Genomic DNA, 21420 nt, shown 5'->3' with positions numbered 1-21420 from the left:
GGAACCCCATCATTGACTCCCATCTACACTTCAAGCTGCCGAAGAAAAGCAACGCAACAGAAAAGCATCCAACATAATCAAAAACACTGCACCCCGGTCATTCCTTCTCCCCGCTCCCATCCAGCAGGACATACAGAAGCTGTAAACCATGCACCACCAGACTCAGGAGCAGCTTCTTCCCCTCTGCTATCAGGCTTCTGACCAGTCCTTCCATAAACTACAGTGCTGTCTGATTCACCTCGACCCCACTGCAGACATTAGATTTTGTGTCTGGAACTGATAGGCTACAATGCTGAGAACTATATTTTGCACTCTGATTCTCCCTTTTATTCTATCAATTGTACTTGAGTTGGACTTGATTGTAGATAGCACATGTTCATTATTATCTGATTTGATTGGATGGCATGCAAACGAGGACTTATCACTGTACCTAGTGACAACAGTAAGCATGAACCTAAACCCTGCCCCACATAGTAAACATCACTCCTGGTCACTACCGGTCTCCTGCCCAACAGATTGTAACTCCATTGATCATTGAAGCATACAGGAGACCATTCTTCCCCTTTGGGTCTGTGCTGGCACTCCCAATTTGTCCCACTCCCTGTCCTTCCTGCACATCCTTACAAAGCTCAATGATCAATGATCAATCAGTGATCAATGATAGATTATTGTCACATACACTGAGGTACAGTGAAGCATTATCGTTCCATTATAAGCTCACGTTCATCATTTGGAGGAGCACAATTAGGCCATTCAGCTCTTCAAGTCTACCCCGCCATTCAATCTTCTCTCCCACTCAGCCCCATTCTCCCCATAACCCCTGACACACGTACAAATCGAGAAAGGGCCCACTAGCGCCAACCTACCTAAAACCTCTCCATACAGAGCCTCTAAACTTATTGAAATGTTTCTTAAACATTGCGATAGCCCCTGCCTCAACTATCTCCTCGAGCAGCTTGTTCCATACACCCAGCACCCTTTGTGTTAAAAGGTGACCCTTCAGGTTCCTATTGTTCACACACAGGAGTGGCCAAATCTCGCCCCCCCCCCTCCCCCCCATACTGAGTGTGTAGCAGGATGACCCCAGCAGCGCAGTGTAACGTTGTGCGGTGGTCCCCATACTCACAGTGAACGTGCAGGAGCACCGAGGCGTTCGTCATCCCCACCACGTTCTCCGCGATGCATGTCAGCAGCTTGCCGTTGTCCTCTGGGTCGATGTTAAATAGGGTCAGGTTCACAGCTGAGACCGTGGTCAGGTTGTTGTTGGTCTGGCACACAGGGAGAGAGGGAAGGGGGGAAGAGAGAGAGAGAGAGAGAGAGAGAATTCCTGACTGACCTCACAAAGAGAGAGGAGGAAGAACAATGGGGACCCGGCGTGGAGGGACCGCCATGAGGGGGGGGGGGCAAAAGGGGGAGCCGCGTGCACCGTTGTCAGCAGCGTAGGTGGCCGCAGTTCGTATACATCGGGTATGCAAGCAGAGAATTTCACTGTGACAATAAAATATCCCATTCAATTCCACTCCAAAGCAAACACTGAAAGGCCTGAACACCTCGGTGATCCAGGGATATTTAATGAACGCCCGATCTTGGCAGAAGATCCTCTGAGTGGAGTTCCTTAATTCATCAGTAATTTGCCTCAAATAGGGTCATGGTCATAGAATGATACAGTGTGGAAACAGGCCCTTCGGCCCAACTTGCCCGCACCCACCGGCCAACATGTCCCATCTACACTAGTTCTATTCGCCTGCATTTAGCCAATATCACTCTAAACCTGTCCTATCCATGTACATGTCTAACACTGCGATAGTACCTGCCTCAACTACTGCCTCTGGCAGCTCGTTCCATACACCCAACACCCTTTGCGTGAAAAAGTTCCCCTCAGGTTCCCATTAAATTTTTCACATCTAAGTCTATGTCCTGGTGGAGGCGGGTTCTCTGGATGCTTTCAAGAGAGAGCTAGATATGGCTCTTAGAAAGTCAGGGGATATGGGGAGAAGGCTGGAACGGGGTACTGATTGTGGAGGATGAGCCGTGATCACATTGATTGGCTGAATGGCCTGCTCCTGCACCTATTGTTTATTGCCCATTGTATATTATCCTCTGGTTCTCAATTGTCCCTACTCTGGGCAAGATCTGTGTGTCTACCCGACTGTTACCCTAAATGCAAATAAAATATTTATATGTTTTTCCACAGTACAGCAGTCACTTGGTTAATGCAACATTGAGGTTTTTATGAACAGTCATGCTTTGATACATCCAGGTTTATGCCTCAGTAGTTCACATGAACATACATCATTCCCGGCCACCTCAGCCCTGAGTAGACAATGGCTTCCTTTCTGGATGTCATTCTTATCCTCGCAGCCACCAGAGGCCCAGCGTGGTTTCAATTCTGGAGATACAACTCTGCAGATGCTGGCATCTTGAACAAAACACAGTGCTGGAACAAATCAACGGGTCAGGCAGCATCTGAGGAGGGAATGGACAGGTGACATTTAAGGTCTGGCTCCATCTTCACACAGGGAGAAGAAGAAGGGCCCTGTCTTGAAACATTGTCTGTCTATTCCTCCCCAGATGCTGCCTAACCCACTGAGTAACTCCAGCACCTTCCATCTTGCTCATGGTTTCAATTCTGATTAGTTTTCTCTATCTTTTCCTGATACATATTTCCCCTCATATCCATCCATTTTTTACATCAATTAGAAGAATAATCTCTGGATCTCTGTTTGGCCCATGATGTAAATTTCTGATAGTCATAGAATCCCACAGCACAGAAACAGGCACTTTGGACCAACTGATCCATGCCGACCAAGATCCTCATCTAATCCAATCTCTTTTGCCTGCATTTGGCCCAGATCTATCTAAAATATCCCATCCATGTACTGGTCCAAGTCTTTTTAAATGGTGTTATTGTACCTGTCTCAACTGCCTCCTCTGGCAGCTCATTCCATATCCTCACCACCTTCTGAGTTATATTGGAAAGAAAAATGCTTTCTTAGATGGAGAATAATGGTCAGTATTCACTACAACTGAGACACTGCAAATGTTGCCATGTTTTACCATCTTACATGTTCCGTCAGGAATATCCTTCATGATCAACATTAACCTCTTGCTAACCAGCAGTCAGGTACCCTGACATTGAATGTATTTCTTGCCAAGCTGGGCCCAATTTGTTGCTCCAGCTGAGGTTAGATCACTATGTCAATACAATACAATACAATATAATACAATACGGTTTATTTGTCACATTGCACATAAGTGCAAGTGAAATGAATATGTCAGCAGTGGTACAATGATAAAGAATACACACAAAAACACAATAAAAGTTTAACATAAACATCCACCACAGCATTCATCACTGTGGTGGAAGGCACACAAATTGGCCAGTCCTCCTCCATTTTACCCCGTGGTCGGGACCTCAACCCTCTGCAGCCGTTGCTGCGGGCGTCCAGATGGTAAAAGGACAAGGTACAAGTCCAGGTAAGTCCAGAGTCGGCTCTTCCCCACCGGAGACCGCGGCTTTAAGTTGGTGTAGGCCGCAGGCCGGCGGTCGAAGATTTAAAGTCCCCGCCGCGCCGCAGACAGAAGCACCGCAGACCGCAGGGCCGGCGGTCGAAGCTCCCCTCCAGGGGTGATGGTAAGTTCACGCCGGGCCCGCGGTAGAAGTTGGCCGCGGGCCGGCAGTGATGGCTTCTTCTTCCCCCGGGTCCCCCACGAGGGATCCCGGGCTGTAGACGCCGCGCCAGCTGGAGCTGTGCAGACCGCGCGCGGCTTCAGGCTGCCGGCTGCCCCGGGCCAGCGAAACGGAGCGCTCCCCTCCAGCGAGCCCCAGCGAGGGCTCACCCGCTCCACGCCGAGAGTCCCCGCTGCGCCCGCCGCTGAAGCCCCGGGCGCGTCTCCGGGAAAGGCCGCGCCGATCCTTGCTGTTAGGCCACGGGGGAGGCGACCTGGAAAAAGTTGCCTCTCCATGGAGGAGGCGGCCGAAACGGTTTCCCCCCTTACCCCCCCCACACCACCCCCCACACAAAACACACAAAGAAACATTCAAGTCGTCACTTGCAGGCGGAGCACCAAAGCAAATTCCTTGTACGTGAATACTTGGCCAATAAATTTATGCATTTATTCATTCATATGATGGCGTAGCGTAGAGCTACTACCTTACAGCATCAGAGACCTGGGTTCAATCCTGACTACGGGTGCTGTCTGTACGGAGTTTGCACGTTCTCCCCGTGACTGTGTGGGTTTTCTCTGAGATCTTCGGTTTCCTCCCACACTCCAAAGACGTACAGGTTTGCTTGGTATGAATGCAAAATTGTCCTTAGTGTGTGTTGGTTAGTGTTAGTGTGCTGGGATCGTTGGTCAGTGAGGACTTGGTGGGCCGAAGGGCCTGCTGCCACACTGTATCTCTAAACCAAAACGAAACAAAAATATAAAATGTAGAATAAAATAGAAAATGCTGAAAATACTCAACAGGTTATAAAACACCTGTGGAGTGAGAAGTAGAACTAGGAGTTCAGATTGATGATTCCTCGTCCAAACCGGCTAATTATGGTAATGTATCTTTGAAGATATATTGACTTGAAAGTCGGAATCTTTCAGATGAGGAATCCCAATGAATAAAACATACAAATGCTGCAAATTCACAAGTGCTGAGCATTTGTAGCATTTTCGAGTTTTAATTCATGCTGTCAGGATCTGCTGAACTTTCTTTAAGTTTTAGTTGAGTTTAGTTCAGAGATATGGTGCGGGGAAACAGGCCATTCGGCCCACTGGGTTTGTAGGTTAATTAGCCCAAATGTGCAGGAGGCAAAAGAGAAAGTGGAACATTGTAGACCTAGTACAAATGGATGATCGATGGTCATCATGGAGGGCTGAAGGGCCTGTTTCCATGCTATATCTCTAAACTAAACTAAATTAAACTAAACTCAACTAAGCTAAATTGAACTAAACTAAACTAATATATATTTATTTTTTTTACTTTATTAATTTATTGAACATGTTAAAAAAATACAAACACAAATAAACTTGTAAGCAATAAAAAAAGAAAATTAAACACAAAGGAAAACAAACAAATAAGTAACTCAAATAATACAAATAATATCGTTCATGTTCAAAAGGGGCAAGAAGAACGTTTCTGATCCTACCCCCTCTTATTTTCTATACATTTTCATGGAAAAACAAAATAATGGGAACAAATGGACCCAAAATCTGTTGCACAGTCCCCAAACAAGAAATAACCAAACAGAAAAGAAAATCACTGCTCCAGCTCATAACCATTCAATCTTTTGTTTCTGAAGAGCGTTTTTAGTTTGAATAGGGTCTTACATTTTTTCAGCTCATCATGGCAATTATTCCAGAGACTAACACCCTTTGCTGTAACACAATGGAGTTTTGCATTAGTTCTTATTGCCGGTTTTTCGAATATATAGGCTCCTCTCAGGCTGTGTTTGCTTTCTCTCCATTGGAACAACCCCTGGATATTACAAGGCAATTGCTGATTAGCTGCTTTGAACATAATTTGGATAGTTTTATAATCTGTCAGATCTTGAAATTTTAATGTTTTTAGTCTGATAAATAATGGTTTTGTTGATTGTCTGTAGGTGGTTTTATGTATAATTCGTATTGCTCTTTATTGGAGGATGAAGATTGGATGTGTATTTGTTTTGTATGTGTTCCCCCATACCTCCACACAGTAGATCATGTATGGGAGTATGAGGGAGCAGTACAGCATATACAGGGAGGCTTGATTTAGTAGGTCGTTTAATATGACAATGACCAGACTAGCTTTCATGTTTAAGGATTAGGACAAAGAGAAAAATATTGGTCAGGACAATGGTATATACGTGTTTGAGAAGGAACTGCAGACACTGGAAAATCGAAGGTAGACAAATGTGCTGGAGAAACTCAGCAGGTGCAGCAGCATCTATGGAGCGAAGGAAATAGGCAATGTTTCGGCCCGAAACGTTGCCTATTTCCTTCGCTCCATAGATGCTGCTGCACCCGCTGAGTTTCACCAGCACATTTGTCTACCTTCGTATATAGGTTCTCTCTGAAATAGTACCACAGAAACATTAATATCCAGTTCAATGGACAGACTTGCTTTGAAACCTAATCTGAAAGGCAACAGCACAGAAAATGCAGCCGTCTGTGTCCTTTCTGAAGCACTGTGGAATATCTTGCTATGTAAATTGTGTTATATGAACGCTATATTTGAATTTGTTGTGAATAAAGGCAAGGTTGGTATGTGGCAGACAGCAAGCAGCTCAGGGAACAGAACAGTAATCCTGGGACCACTAGACTTTAGTTTAATTTAGTTTAGAGATACATGGTGGAAACAGGCCATTCGGCCCACCGGGTCCGCACCGACCAGACCGCACATTAACACTACCCTACACACACTAGGGACAATTTTGCATTCATATCAAGCTAATTAGCCTACAAACCTGCATGTCTTTGCCGTTACTCTCGGGATCAAATTAGGGATATGTTCATATCGCAGACTCATGCATCAGTGCGAGTCTAACTCCACATGTAATCTGTAATCGGCCTGGCACAAGGGTATTCACTGCTGCCGTCAGCACAGGCATCACTGATCCTTCAGCTCTCAGTTTGATAAGGTGCAAATCAATGATGGAGCAGAGAAACAAGAGATGTCTCAGAAGAAGCAGATGGGGACTTGGTATTGACCATCTAACGGGACATCAACAAGTGTTAACTTGATGGAGAAAGAACAATACAAAGAGTAGCAGTGTCACTGTTGACAAGACTGCTCACAATACTCCAGGTGCAGTCTCACCAGGGCCCTGTACAACTGCAGTAGGACCTCCTTGCTCCAATACTCAAATCTTCCTGACCTGCTGAATTACTCCTGCACTTTGTGTCTATCTTCAGTATAAACCAGCATCTGCAGTTCCTCGGTACACATGTGCCGTGACTTGTCGGTGGTCAGCTTTTCTAATATATAAATCAGTCCCCAAATGTTTGGAGGTTTTGAAGCCATTTAGGCTGGGAGCAACATTGATTTGTTTCTAGGCTAATGCTGGGTGGTCTGCCCTTTTAAAATGTTAGTGTTTCCATTCAGTGGCTTTGATGCAACTAAATGGCTTCCTCAGCTATTTTAAAGGGCAGTTAGAAATCGCCCACATTGTTCTGCATTTAACTGTATGCTGCGGACCACCCTCACGGGCAGTTTAACGCAGTTTTGGGAATTACTTATCTGCCCTCCCCCTTCTGACAATGTTTGTTGAGAAATGAGGGATAACAAAGTGGAAATAAACACGTCCGCTTTCACCTGAAGGCGATCTCGCCCCACGGAGGAAGAGGACACTGAGTGAGAAAGATCACTCATTAATTGGACTGAAGATAGACACAAAAAGCTGGAGTAACTCAGCGGGTCAGGCAGCATCTCTGGAGAAAAGGAATAGGTGACGTTTCGGGTCGAGACCCTTCTTTGGTCTGATCACCTATTCCTTTTTTATCCAGAGATGCTGCCTGAGCCACTGAGTTATTCCGGCATTTTGTGTCTATGTTTGATATCGACCAGCATCGACAGTTGGGACTGGGAATTCTGCTGGAGGTAAGGCTCAGTTCATGGGAATAAATTAATTTTCAGTCATGTGAAAAGGAAACAAGAGATATAGAAGGTAAATAGGACAAATGAATGAAGGATTTGCAGAAAGCAAAGATGATCAAGGAAAGATGGAGCCCACCATTAATTAGACAGTTTGGTTTGGATGTGATCGCGTGGTGGGCTTGGTGTTCACCATAAATGTTTGTAAATCACCTCTACTAGAAACATAGAAACATAGAAAATAGGCGCAGGAGTAGGCCATTCGGCCCTTCGAGCCTGCACCGCCATTCAATATGATCATGGCTGATCATCCAACTCAGTATCCCATACCTGCCTTCTCTCCATACCCTCTGATCCCTTTAGCCACAAGTTCTACATCTAACTCCCTCTTAAATATAGCCAATGAACTGGCCTCAACTACCTTCTGTGGCAGAGAGTTCCAGAGATTCACCACTCTCTATGTGAAAAAGGTTTTTCTCATCTCGGTCCTAAAGGATTTCCCCTCTATCCTTAAGCTGTGACCCCTTGTCCTGGACTTCCCCAACATCAGGAACAATTTTCCTGCATCTAGCCTGTCCAACCTCTTAAGAATTTTGAAAGATTCTATAAGATCCCCTCTCAATCTAAATTCTAGAGAGTATAAACCAAGTCTATCCAGTCTTTCTTCATAAGACAGTCCTGACATCCCAGGAATCAGTCTGGTGAACCTTCTCTGCACTCCCTCTATGGCAAAAATGTCCATCCTCAGATTTGGTGACCAGAACTGTACGCAATACTCCAGGTGTGGTCTCACCAAGACCCTGTACAACTACAGTAGAACCTCCCTGTTCCTATACTTAAATCCTTTTGCTATGAATGCTAACATACCATTCACTTTCTTCACTGCCTGCTGCACCTGCATGCCTACTTTCAATGACTGGTGTATCATGACACCCAGGTCTCGTTGCATCTCCCCTTTTCCTAATTGGCCACCATTTAGGTAATAGTCTGCTTTCCTGTTTTTGCCACCAAAGTGGATAACCTCACATTTATCCACATTATACTGCATCTGCCATGCATTTGCCCACTCTCCCAGCCTATCTATGACACCTTGCAGCCTCCTAGCATCCTCCTCACAGCAAACACTGCCCCCCAGCTTAGTGTCATCCGCAAACTTGGAGATGTTGCATTCAATTCCTTCGTCCAAATCATTAATATATATTGTAAATAGCAAGGGTCCCAGCACTGAGCCTTGCGGTACCCTACTAGTCACTGCCTGCCATTCTGAAAAGGACCCGTTTACTCCTACTCTTTGCTTCCTGTTTGCCAGCCAGTTCTCTATCCACATCAATACTGAACCACCAATGCCTTGTGCTTTAAGTTTGTATACTAATTTCTTATGTGGGGCCTTGTCGAAAGCCTTCTGAAAGTCCAGATATAACACATCCACTGGTTCTTCCCTATCCACTCTACTAGTTACATCCTCGAAAAATTCTATAAGATTCGTCAGACATGATTTACCTTTCGTAAATCCATGCTGACTTTGTCCAATGATTTCACCACTTTTCAAATGTGCTGCTATCCCATCTTTAAAAACTGACTCTAGCAGTTTCCCCACTACCGATGTTAGACTAACTGGTCTGTAATTGCCCGTTTTCTCGCTCCCTCCCTTTTTAAAAAGTGGGGTTACATTAGCTACCCTCCAATCCTCAGGAACTACTCCAGAATCTAAAGAGTTTTGAAAGATTATTACTAATGCATCCACTATTTCTGGAGCTACTTCCTTAAGTACTCTGGGATGCAGCCTATCTGGCCCTGGGGATTTATCGGCCTTTTATCCATTCAATTTACCTAACACCACTTCCTGGCTAACCTGGATTTCACTTTGTTCCTCCATCTCCTTTGACCCACGGTCCCCTGCTATTTCCGGAAGATTATTTATGTCTTCCTTAGTGAAGACGGAATCAAAGTAGTTATTCAATTGGTCCTGCCATGTCCTTGTTCCCCATGATCAATTCACCTGTTTCTGACTGCAAGGGACCTACATTTGTTTTAACTAATCTCTTTCTCTTCACATATCTATAAAAACGTTTGCAGTCAGTTTTAGTGTTCCCTGCCAGTTTTCTTTCATAATCTATTTTTCCTTTCCTAATTAAGCCCTATGTCCTCCTTTGCTGGTCTCTGAATCTCTCCCAGTCCTCTGGTAGGCTGCTTTTTCTGGCTAATTTGTACGCTTCATCTTTTCCTTTGATACTATCCCTGATTTCCCTTGTTATCCACGGATGCACTACCTTCCCTGATTTATTCTTTTGCCAAACTGGGATGAACAATTGTTGTAGTTCATCCATGCAGTATTTAAATGCCTTCCATTTCATATCCACCGTCAACCTTTTAAGAATTAATCGCCAGTCAATCTTGGCCAATTCACGTCTCATACCCTCAAAGTTACCTTTCTTTAAGTTCAGAACCATTGTTTCTGAATTAACAATGTCACTCTCCATCCTAATGAAGAACTCAGCCATATTATGGTCACTCTTGCCCAAGGGGCCACGCACAACAAGACTGCTAACTAACCCTTCCTCATTTCTCAATACCCAGTCTAGAATAGCCTGCTCTCTCATTGGTTCCTCTACATGTTGGTTTAGAAAACTAATGAAGCAAAGTCTCAGTTAGAGAGTACATGGAGACTATGTTTATTATTTATTAGGAAAAAATATATTAATTATGTTAACGAGATGCAATTTATATGGGCAGATTGGGTTAATTAACATGCAGGCTGTTCTTTCATTCAAAGGCAAACTCATTACTGACTAATCTAAAAATAAAAAGCTGGCTCGGATCTCAACAGTGCCTGGGCAAAGCTGCGTCCCGCGGGATGCTCACAGCTTGATGTCAAGAGCATTCACCTGACCCTTTCTGCACACGATCGCTCATTAATTGTCTGAGCAAGTATTGAGCCCTGTGCTGGGATACAGCATTGAATGCACTGTAACAAGTGTTACAAGTCTGAAGAAGAGTCTCGACCCGAAACATCACCCATCCCCTCTCTCCAGGGAAGTTGCCTGTCCCGCTGAGTTACTGCAGCTTTTTGAGTCTATCAACAAGTGTTACAATGCAGATTCCCCTTCTTCAGACTGGGTAGGGATATGTGAAATGCGAGATACAGATGATGATGTGGAGAGATAAAGCACAATGAATGAAAGATATGCAAAAAAGTAACGATGATAAAGGAAACAGGCCATTGTTCGCTGTTTGTAGGGTGAAAACGAGGGATTGGACAGGCTAGATGCAGGGAAAATGTTCCCGATGTTGGGAGAGTGCAGAACCAGGGGACATGATTCATGAATAAGGGGAAGGCCATTTAGGACTGAGATGAGGGAAAACATTTTCACCCTGAGAGTTGTGAATCTGTGGAATTCACTGCCACAGAAGGCAGTGGAGGCCAATTTGCTGGATGTTTTCAAGAGAGAGTTACAGTAGATTTACCTCTTAGGACTAACGGAATCAAGGGATATGGGGAGAAAGCAGGAGCAGGGTAGGATGATCAACCTTGATCATATTGAATGGTGGTGCTGGCTTGAAGGGCAGAATGGCCTACTCCTGCATCTATTTTCCTTGTATCACATGTGACATCACAGTGAAATTCATTGTTTTATACACCATACACAAGGTTTGCAAAGAGTCGCCACGTACAGGATGCTGACACAGTTACAAAGTAGTCCCCAACAGTCCCTCTTTGTCTATAGAACAGTACAGCATAGGAACAGGCCCTTCGGCCCACAATGTACATGCTGAATATGAAATCAGATTAAACGAATCTCCTTGTCCTGCACATGAGCCACATCCCTCCATTCCCTGCATATCCGCATGCCTAGAGTTCCATGTGATTTGAGAATAGCCAAACCTGCGTTTGATGTGTTTTTCTTGCTGAGGTTATTAGTCAGGTGCTGGTGACTTTTTTTTGACGTAAGTAGAATAACTGGAACTGTGAATGTGAACCTGGGGTCAGGATCCAAGGAATGAAACCAGCGCTTCAGCTCGAGGCCCTAAAGTGGGTCTCATTATACAGGCTCACAAATAGCACGACGAGGTTCATTAAAGGCATGCTTCCCCTGGGTGTAAATGATGGCGTACTTTCATGTAGACTCAGGGCTCTAACGGCGACAGAAAGTGTTGTTGCGTGCTCTCTGATGGCAGAAGTGAGAGCCAGTTGTGACCTTTGCTACTCTTTGTATATCTCCGATAAAGGGAACGCACTTGATACTCTGCATTCCCAGGGTCAGGAAGAACACGAGAGAAATCGAGATTGCTTGTTTAGTTGAGTTTAGTTTAGAAATACTGAGCGGAAACAGGCCCTTTGGCCCACCGAGTCCGCACTGACCAGTGATCCCCGCACACTAAAGCCCATGTCCCACTTAGGAGACCTAAACAGCAACCTCTGGTGACCTTGCCCGCCACCCAAAAAAAAAAACAAGGTCGAGGTGACCTGCAACCTCCTACCACCTCCCACACATATGTTGAAAACCTTCCTCGACTATGAAGAAAACCGGCTTCGACTAGACCTGCGAATACAAAATTATCGATTTTTAAAACGGCAACCTATTTTTAGTCGAGGCCAGTTTTAATCATGATGAAAAAATAGCAGCAACCTAGATGAAGCCTCGACCATGCAGAAACCACTTTCAACCATTAGGGAGAGTGACCAAAACCTCCGGTGACCTCTTGGAAACCTTGGGTGGCGGCCAAGGTCACCAGAGGTCTCTAGGGCTGGAAGGCAGCAACTCTATCACTGTGCCACCAACAGTGCTTGTATTATTTATTTAAATACTGGAATGAACATTTATTGACTACAAATTGATGACCAATACTGATCACTTCTTGGAACTTGACTGATGGGACTCCATTATCCACTCAGGCGCTGCTCCACATACACTGGGCTTTCCCCATGATGGCCAGTGATGGTGGGAACTCCACTGGGAACTTCTCAGAAAGGTTGTGCTACTTGTGCAGCAGGTGCAATTGATGTGCAAATTAAGATGCATTTATCTCCAAGCATCAATCTTTTGAGCAAAGTGGTCTTTATTCTGGGATCCAACCATCGTTCAGTGTGTTCATTTGCTGTTTGTGGGACTGTGCTATGCAAAGAGAGCCTGGCATGTTGAGAGCACTGCACCAGAGCCGAGATCCACTTAGATAAATTCTGCCTACGATGAACCTTCTTACCTCTTTACCTGATTATGAACCTATGTTAGACACCACTGGCCTTCTGCCCCTGAGCCCAATCCCTCCATGTGCCCCTGGTGGAGCTGTTGCCTCACACCGCTCGAGACCTGGGCTCGATCCTGACCTCCAGTGCTGTCTGTGTGGAGTTTGAATGAATAAATGATACTTTATTTGCACGTTGCGTGTGGCAGGTTCTCCCTGTGACCATGTGGGCTTCCTCCTGGCTCCAGTTTCCCCGCACTTCCCAAAGGCACGCGGGTTTGAGGGATGATTGGCCTCTATAAATTTCCCCCTTGTGTGTAGGGAGTGGATGACAAAGTGGGATAACATGGAACTAGTGCGAACGAGCATGGACTCAGTGGGCCGAAGGGCCTGTTTCCATTCTGTATCTCCAAACCTATAACTAACACCCCCATCCCTCTCCCATGTGACAAAGTGTGGCCTTAACCCTCCACACCTCCAGATTCAGGGACAGTTTCTTCCCAGCTGTTATCAGGCAGATGAATCATCCTACCAGAGAGCAGTCCTGAACTACTATCTACCTCATTGGTGAACCTCGGACTACCCTTGATCGGACTTTGCTGGCTTTACCTTGCACTAAACGTTATTCCCTTATCATGTATCTGTACACTGTAGACGGCTGAATTGTAATCATATATTGTCTTTCTGCTTACTGGGTGGAACGCAACAAAGAGCTTTTCACTGTACCTCAGCACACGTAACAATAAACTAAACTGAACTATAATACCTTGGAGCTTGGGCGCTACTGAAACTCTGCAGTAGCAAATGATCCTTCATGCTGCAAGCAATAATCATACAGTGTGCCATCAGGGAAGGCTGGATCCTCCAGTCAAGAGGATTTATCCCTAACAAACAAAATCCAACTGTAACCATGGCCTAATTATCTCCCTACCTTAATTAGCAATGCTCATTTACAAGCTCAGTTTACATGACATTAAACACTGCCCTTTTAGTAAGGTGACAACATACAGTCAGTGCAGCCTTTAAAACAATGCAGTCTTCAACTTCACTGATATTCTGTTAGATCTTGACAAAATGAAAAACAAAATGAAGCTACATTTCCACATTCACGTTGCAACCTGCTGGAGACTGTGCTCTATAGGTAGGGCCAGGCCTGTGTTCATTTGTGGTTTTGTGGGACTGCGCTGTGCTAAATTAATTAGAAATCGCTCTCAAAAGTGTTTAAATCCTACAAGCAAGTTATTGGTTATGTAACACTTTGCCATGAAGTTCAAGATGTATGGGAGATATACTGTATGTAACATACGAGATACAGATGCTAGAGATGTGTCTGAACAGTGAGCCAGAATGTCGAAATGCATTTCGTTGTCTCTGTAGAATGTCGAAACAAGGAACTGCAAATACTGGTTTACACCAAAGGACACAAAGGGCCAGGCAGCATTTCTGGAGAACATGGAGGAACATGGGCATAGGGGACGTTCCTCAGGGCAAGACCCTTCCTCAGGGTAGGGGGGGGGGTAGGAAGGGGGGGGGGGGGGGGGGGGGGGGGGGGGGGGGGGGGGGGGGGGGAGGGGGGGGGGAGGGGGGGGGGGAAGTGGGAGAGAGGAGATGAAGGACAGAGCATGGTTTCCAGAATTAAAATTGTCCATTAGAAAAGTCCCAACCTGAAATGTCACCTATCCATGTTCTCCAGAGATACTGGCTGCCCCACTGAGTTACTCCAGCAATTTGTGTCTATCTTCAGTGTGAGCCAGCATCTGCAGTTCCTTCCTACACTTTGAGTTTAGTTTAGAGATTCTGATGATGGGAAGCAGGAAGGGGAGATCTCTCTATCTCACCCGCTGGTATTCAGGATGGCTGCAGAGACCTGATCTGGCAGCAACTAATTTAACAAAAGCTTTGTCCCACTGCTCAGGATGCCCACATTAACACGCCATGCTGCCTAGCCGCACGTTGAAGCTTTGGGGAGCTTTCAACTAGAGTTGAATAAAACCCGCGCAGGAAGATCAGCACAAAATGTGAAATGAGCCCAGATACTGAACACACGGCAAGCTCTATAATATCCCCACACACCAACTTCACACAGTAGCAATGATCAAAAGAACAATTAGGCAGAGGATGGCATCTGCAAATTTATTAAAGCATCGGATTGCAAATCGTAAAATTGCCTTGATTTAATTCTTTTAGTAAAGGTCAGGCAATGAGGATTAGACTCACAGTGTGATTGCAACAAGAAAAGAAGTAAATGAATTGTGAGGACGACGGCATTCATCTTAATCCTCCTCTCCGCACTCCTGCTGCTCACCCCAACAGGCAGATAATGTCATCTCTCGTGTCTGCCCGCTTAATGCTAGTAAACACTGTGTCTAATACAATGCCTTTTGTCTTTCGGCAAGTCAGTCTCGAGGTCCTCTGCAAATGGATTAATTTAAATGATGGAAGATGTGCTCACTTATTAAAAGCCACACCGGGCAAATTGATTAATATTTCCCAAACCCTTTCTTATTTCATCACTTTCTCAGTGAATTACTCCAATCGGCAGGGACCAAACGCTGAGCAGACAACACGGAAATATTCTACCAACACCGGATAACACGGTTCTCCCTTGATTGAAACCAGTAATATATATAGTGGTAGACAAAAATGCTGGAAAAACTCAGCAGGTGCAGCAGCATCTATGGAGTGAAGGAAATAGGCAACGTTTCGGCCCGAAACGTTGCCTATTTCCCTCGCTCCATAGATGCTGCTGCACCCGCTGAGTTTCTCCAGCATTTTTGTCAACCTTCGATTTTCCAGCATCTGCAGTTCCTTCTTAAACAATATATACAGTGGCATAGGGACAGTCCATTCAGTCCATTTGATCTTTTGACTGCACTTTCTACTGTGGGAGCTAGCAATGATACTTTTTCCCTACATCTAGCCTGTCCAATCCCTTAAGAATTTTCTATGTTTTTATAAGATATCCTCTCATCCTTCTAAATTCCAGTGACCTCTCCGACTTTAATTATCCTGCCTCTCCTCTCTCCCAGCTTTCATATCCCCCCTCCCCACCGACAATCAGTCTGGAGAAGGATCGTGACACAAAAGGTCACCTATCCATGTTCCCCAGAGATGCTGCCTGACCCGCTGAGTTACTCCAGCACTCTGTATCCTTTAGTGGAAAACTTGCTAGGTTAGTTCAAGTGAATTGCAGAACATTTGTGCTGTCCCATGAAACATGAGAATGATAGGGATGAGTGTACCACACTGGGGTTGTGTTGGACCTGCATGCTACATGCTTATTGTGGCGACACGGTGGCTGGGAAATACTTTGTTTTGCAAACAACCCAGTAAAATCATACAACAGACTTCACCTCGGCAGTTCACGAGTGTCGCCACATTTTGGTGCCCACAAAGTTACAAAAGCTTTGTCATCCCAATGTGATGTTGCTTGTCCATTCTCTCCACAGAACCTGTCTGAGTCGAGACCCATTCAATTACTCTAGTGCTGGTTGAGTTTTGCATTTTAATTCCACTCTCCAGATAGTTGCCCTGAACAGTTGGATTAAGAGAGTCATACCCTGGTAACAGGCTTTTCGGCCCAACTTACCCATGCTGACCAAGATGACCCATGTACACTGAAGATAGACACAAAAAGCTGGAATGCCTCAGGCAGCATCTTTGAAGAAAGGAATAGGTGACATTTGCTGTCGAGACCCTTCTTCAGACCGACTGTGAAAAAGGGTCTTGACACGAAACATCACCCATTCCCTTTCTCCAGAGATGCTGCCTGTCCTGCTAAGTTACTCCAGCATTTTGTGTCTATCTTCGGTTTAAACCAGCATCTGCAGTTCCTTCCAACACACTGCCCCATCTACACTTGTCCCACCAGCCCATGTGTGGCCCATATCACTCGAAACCTGTCCTGTCCATGTACCTGTCCCAATGTCTACAAATGTTATAACCATATAACCATATAACAATTACAGCATGGAAACAGGCCATCTCGACCCTTCTAGTCCGTGCCGAACACATAATCTCCCCTAGTCCCATATACCTGCGCTCAGACCATAACCCTCCATTCCCTTCCCATCCATATAACTATCCAATTTTTTTTTAAATGATAAAAACGAACCTGCCTCCACCACCCTCACTGGAAGCTCATTCCACACAGCTACCACTCTCTGAGTAAAGAGGTTCCCCCTCATGTTACCCCTAAACTTCAGTCCCTTAATTCTCAAGTCATGTCCCCTTGTTTGAATCTTCCCTACTCTCAGTGGGAAAAGCTTTTCCACGTCAACTCTGTTGTTGCCTCTTTTTGCCTCCTGTGGCAGCTCGTTCCATATAACCACTACCCTCCCTGTAAAACGCTTGTCCCTCACGTTCCTATTCAATCTTTCCCATCTCACCTTAATATGTCCTCTGCTTCTTAATTCCCCATACTCTGGGTAAAAGACTGTCAATATACCCTATCCATTCCCCACATGATTTTGTACACCTCTATAAGATCACCCCTCATCCTCCTTTGCTACAAGGAGTAAAGTTTAGTTTAGTTTACTTCAGTGTGGAGATACAGCGTGGAAACAAGCTCTTTGGCCCACCGGGTCCTCGCCGACCAGCGATACCCGCATAATTAACACTATCGTACACCCATTAGGGACATTTTTTTACATTTACCAAGCCAATTAACCTACAGACCTGTACGTCTATGGAGTGTGGGAGGAAACCAAAGATCTCGGAGAAAACCCACGCAGGTCACGGGGAGATGGTACAAACTCCGGACAGACAACACCTGTGGTCGGGATTGAACCCGGGTCTCCGGCCCTGCATTTGCTGTAATGCAGCAATTATACTGCTGCGCCCCCGTGCCGCATAGCTTGAGCCTCTCCCAATAGCTCAGGCTCTCAAAACCTGGCAACATCCTCGTAAATCTTCTCGGCTCGCTTTCCAGCTTAACAACATCTTTCCTATTGCCAGGAGACCAAAACTGAACACAATACTCCGTGTGGTCTCACCAATGTCGTGTAGTGTTAATAAATTATTTTTTGCTGTAGTGTAGAATGCAGGTTACTGGCATTCCTCGCTGTCACTCTGTGAAATGGATGGATCGCACAGACTTGCAGCCTGAGACACTGAATCATCCCTCCTCCAGGGACGGTACTGGTGTGCAATCTTTTCAGTTGAGTTTAGTTTAGAGATACAACACAGAAACAGGCCCTTTGGCCCACCGAGTCCACGCCAACCAGCGATCCCCGCATATTAGCACCACTCTGCACACCCTATGGACAATTTACATTTATTCAAAGCCAATTAACATACAAACCTGTACGTCTTTGTGGTGTGGGAAGAAACTGAAAGTCGCGGAGAAACCCCACGCGGTCACAGGGAGAACGTACAAGCTCCGTACAGACAGCACCCGTGGTCAGGATTGAACCTGGGTCTCTGGCGCTGTAAGCGCTGTAAGGCAGCAACTCTACCGCTGCGCCAATGTGTGTTCTTCAATTAAATCAATGGGAATCAGTTAAATTAACAAGCATCTCAGATGTTTTAATACTAATCTCGTAAGATATTTTTGTTTATTACACGAAAGCCTGAGGTTTTAACGGCTTAAAGATTAAAAACCTCTCAGGCCCTAATAAAACAAATGTTATTATTGTGAAATTTAATTCCCTCTGATACAATCTTTATTTTGTGCTTCGTAAGTTGAAAATACTATCTGTAGATCAGGTTTTTTTTCCTTCCTGGTTCACTCTGTGTTTCAACTTTGAAGGAAATTACCTGAAAATCGGGAAATTCTGGTTGTCTTCAGGTAATTTTAGGGAAATTAAATAATTTCGGGACATTTCTGCATCCGGCCCGTGAAGGGGTCCAATCCGGCCCACGGGATGATTTGGGGGGGGAGGGAAAGTATATTTACGACTATCCGCGCCTGCACAGTTGGGGGAGGGAGGCCTGTCAGCTGAGTCACAATTGGAAATGGTGCCGGTGACATGGTAGGGGCGCAAAATGACGCCGTCTCCCTGCACGTGAGCAATGGGCCCCAGTGTCCGCGCATGCGCAGTTGGGGGATTTCAGGAAATACTATCAAATTCCAGGAAATTTAGGATTCTATTTAAGGACATTTTTTTTAAGGTGTGGAAGCACTGACTGTCCATGTGAAATGTTTAACAATTAAAATTCCAGCATTAATTGATTCAGCTGGTGGTTGAATTTTTTTTAATGAGTATGTTTGGAGTACCAGGGAAGTTTTTTTTTACTGAAGAAGAGACCAAGTAATGAGCAAAGCTGGCAGGAAAGTGACTGAAGTGGATAGTTTAGAGGCTTCAAGTGGTAATTTAATGGTGTCGCTTCAAGAATGGACTGAGGGCATTGTTGAAATTGTCTGTCAGAGAGAGTGGACTTGTTGAACACTAGTTGAAATTGCTCTCAGGACAAGAAATATCCGATCCTACTATTGTTTGGTTCCTTATTCTGTCTACTCACTGCGTCTTTATGAAGGCAGAGAAACGGTGGTGGATAAGCAAAAGCAATTAAGAGAATGGCCCTCTCTCTCCATGTGAAAGTGCTTTAAAACTCAACAATTAACACCAGGCTGTGTCCACACACAGAGGCCTGTCCTGTACAGATTCTGGGACATAGAAAACATAGACAATAGGTGCAGGATAAGGCCATTTGGCCCATCGAGCCAGCACCATCATTCAATATGATCATGGTTGATCATCCAAAATCAGTATCCCGTTCCTGCTTTCTTCCCATATCCCTTCAGCCTTCCATCAGCCTTAAGAGCTATATCTAACTCTCCCTTGAATATATCCAGTGAATTGGCCTCCACTGCCTTCTGTGGCAGAGGATTCCACAGATTCACAACTCTCTGGGTGAAAACATTTTTCCTCATCTCAGTCCTAAATGGTTTACCCTTTATTCTTAAACTGTGACCCTTGTTCAGGACTCCCCCAACATCGGGAACAGTTTTCCTGCATCTAGCCTGTCCAATCCCTTAAGAATTGTCTATGTTTTTAAAAGATCCGCTTTCATCCTTCTAAATTCCAGTGACCTCTTCAGTGATGGACAACTTTAATTGTCCTGCCTCTCCTCTCTCCCAGCTTTTGTATACCCCCTCCCCACCGACAATCAGTCTGGAGAAGGGTCCCGACACAAAAAGGTCACCTATCCATGTTCCCCAGAGATGCTGCCTGACCCGCTGAGTTACTCCAGCACTCTGGATTCTTTTGGGGAAACCTTTCCTAGGTTAGTTCAAGTGAATTGCAGAACATTTGTGCTGCCCCATGAAACATAAGAATGACAGGGATCAGTGGGGTTGTGTTGGACCTGCATGCTGCATGCTTATTGGGGCTGCAAGGTGGCACAGCGGTAGAGTTGATGCCTCACAGCATCAGAGACCCGGGTTCAATCCTGAATATGGGTGCTGTCTGTACGGAGTTTGGACGTTCTCCCTGTGACCACGTGGGTTTCTCTGGGTGCCCTGGTTTCCTCCCACACTACAAAAAGGGACAGGTTAGTAGGTTAATTAGCTTTGGTAAAAATTGTAAATTGTCCCTATTGTGTAGGATAGGGCTAGGGTACTGGGATGATCGCTGGTCGGAGGGGACTCAGAGGGTCAAAGGGCTTGTTTCCACAGTGTATCTCTATTGTCTAAAGTCTAACTACATTGCAAATTCCAAACAGTAGAATCATTGGTCAGACTCTATCAGCAATTGTTAATAATTCCACCGTCAGGCACTTCCCATCTGACGAGTGTCCCATGCTCTAAGCTGATCCTCAGGCGGAGATTGATTTCATTTCCCTGTGTTGCAACATCTCCATTTCAGTTCAGAGTTGGCCCTGACCATCTTTGACTCTGCCTTTGCTCCTTGGGCAGACAGGTTTCAGGCACAGATGTACAAACGACAGCAGTGGTACACAGAACAATCTGGTTCCATGCACTGCTCATCGACAGACCATTGACAACAGATCAATAGACAATAGAGACTGAGCACACTTGGCAGAATTTCTTAACACCGTTTACTGCCCTCAACTATGTGACCCTTAGAAACATAGACACACAGAAAATAGATGCAGGAGGAGGCTATTCAGCCCTTCGAGCCAACACAGCCATTCATTGTAATCATGGTGATCATCTACAATCAGTAAACCGTGCCTGCCCTCCCCATATCCCTTCATTCTGCTAGCCCCTAGAGCTCTATCTAACTCTTTTTTCAATTAATCTAGTGAATTGGCCTCTAATGCCTTCTGTGGCAGAGAATTCCACAAATTCACAACTCTCTGGGTGAAAAATCTTTTTCTCTGCCCTCATGCAGAGAGGGGGAGGGGGTTGGGAGGGGGGGGGGGTCAGAGAGGGAGGGGGGGTCAGAGAGGGAGGGGGGGGGTCAAAGAGGGAGGTGGTGTAGAGAGGGAGAGGAGGCTGTTTCCACGCTATACGACTCTATGACTCTATGGCACGGATGTTAACACCAACCCTCGACACTGCCAGCATCATTCTACTGTGCCCTGGTTATCCTTGGCATCAGTAGTGTCCATTAGCAACGGCCAGGTTCCATGACATTAACATCCCCTGCCAACAACCCTTGCCAAAGATGACCCTTGATAGCTATAGTTTCCTTTAGCAACAGTGACCCAAGACAATAGCATGATTCCTCAGTACCTCAACAATATCATTAGCCTTTGCACAA

The 21420-nt window shown here is 45.4% G+C and overlaps 1 protein-coding gene across 1 annotated transcript in view; it reads right to left on the bottom strand.

The window, feature by feature from the left end:
- The window catches only part of LOC129712812 (NT-3 growth factor receptor-like), a 1009855-nt gene that overhangs the window by 451742 nt on the left and 536693 nt on the right, over nucleotides 1–21420 (bottom strand). The window contains exon 7 of the mRNA XM_055661549.1: nucleotides 1127–1268. Within this exon, the coding sequence (XP_055517524.1) occupies nucleotides 1127–1268 (142 nt within the window). The remainder of the gene's footprint in view (nucleotides 1–1126; nucleotides 1269–21420) is intronic.

This window comes from Leucoraja erinacea, chromosome 33 (assembly GCF_028641065.1).
Source record: "Leucoraja erinacea ecotype New England chromosome 33, Leri_hhj_1, whole genome shotgun sequence".
NCBI lineage: Eukaryota > Metazoa > Chordata > Chondrichthyes > Rajiformes > Rajidae > Leucoraja > Leucoraja erinaceus.
The sequence above is the reverse complement of the archived record's forward strand: the minus strand, read 5'-3'. Positions and strand labels throughout refer to the sequence as shown.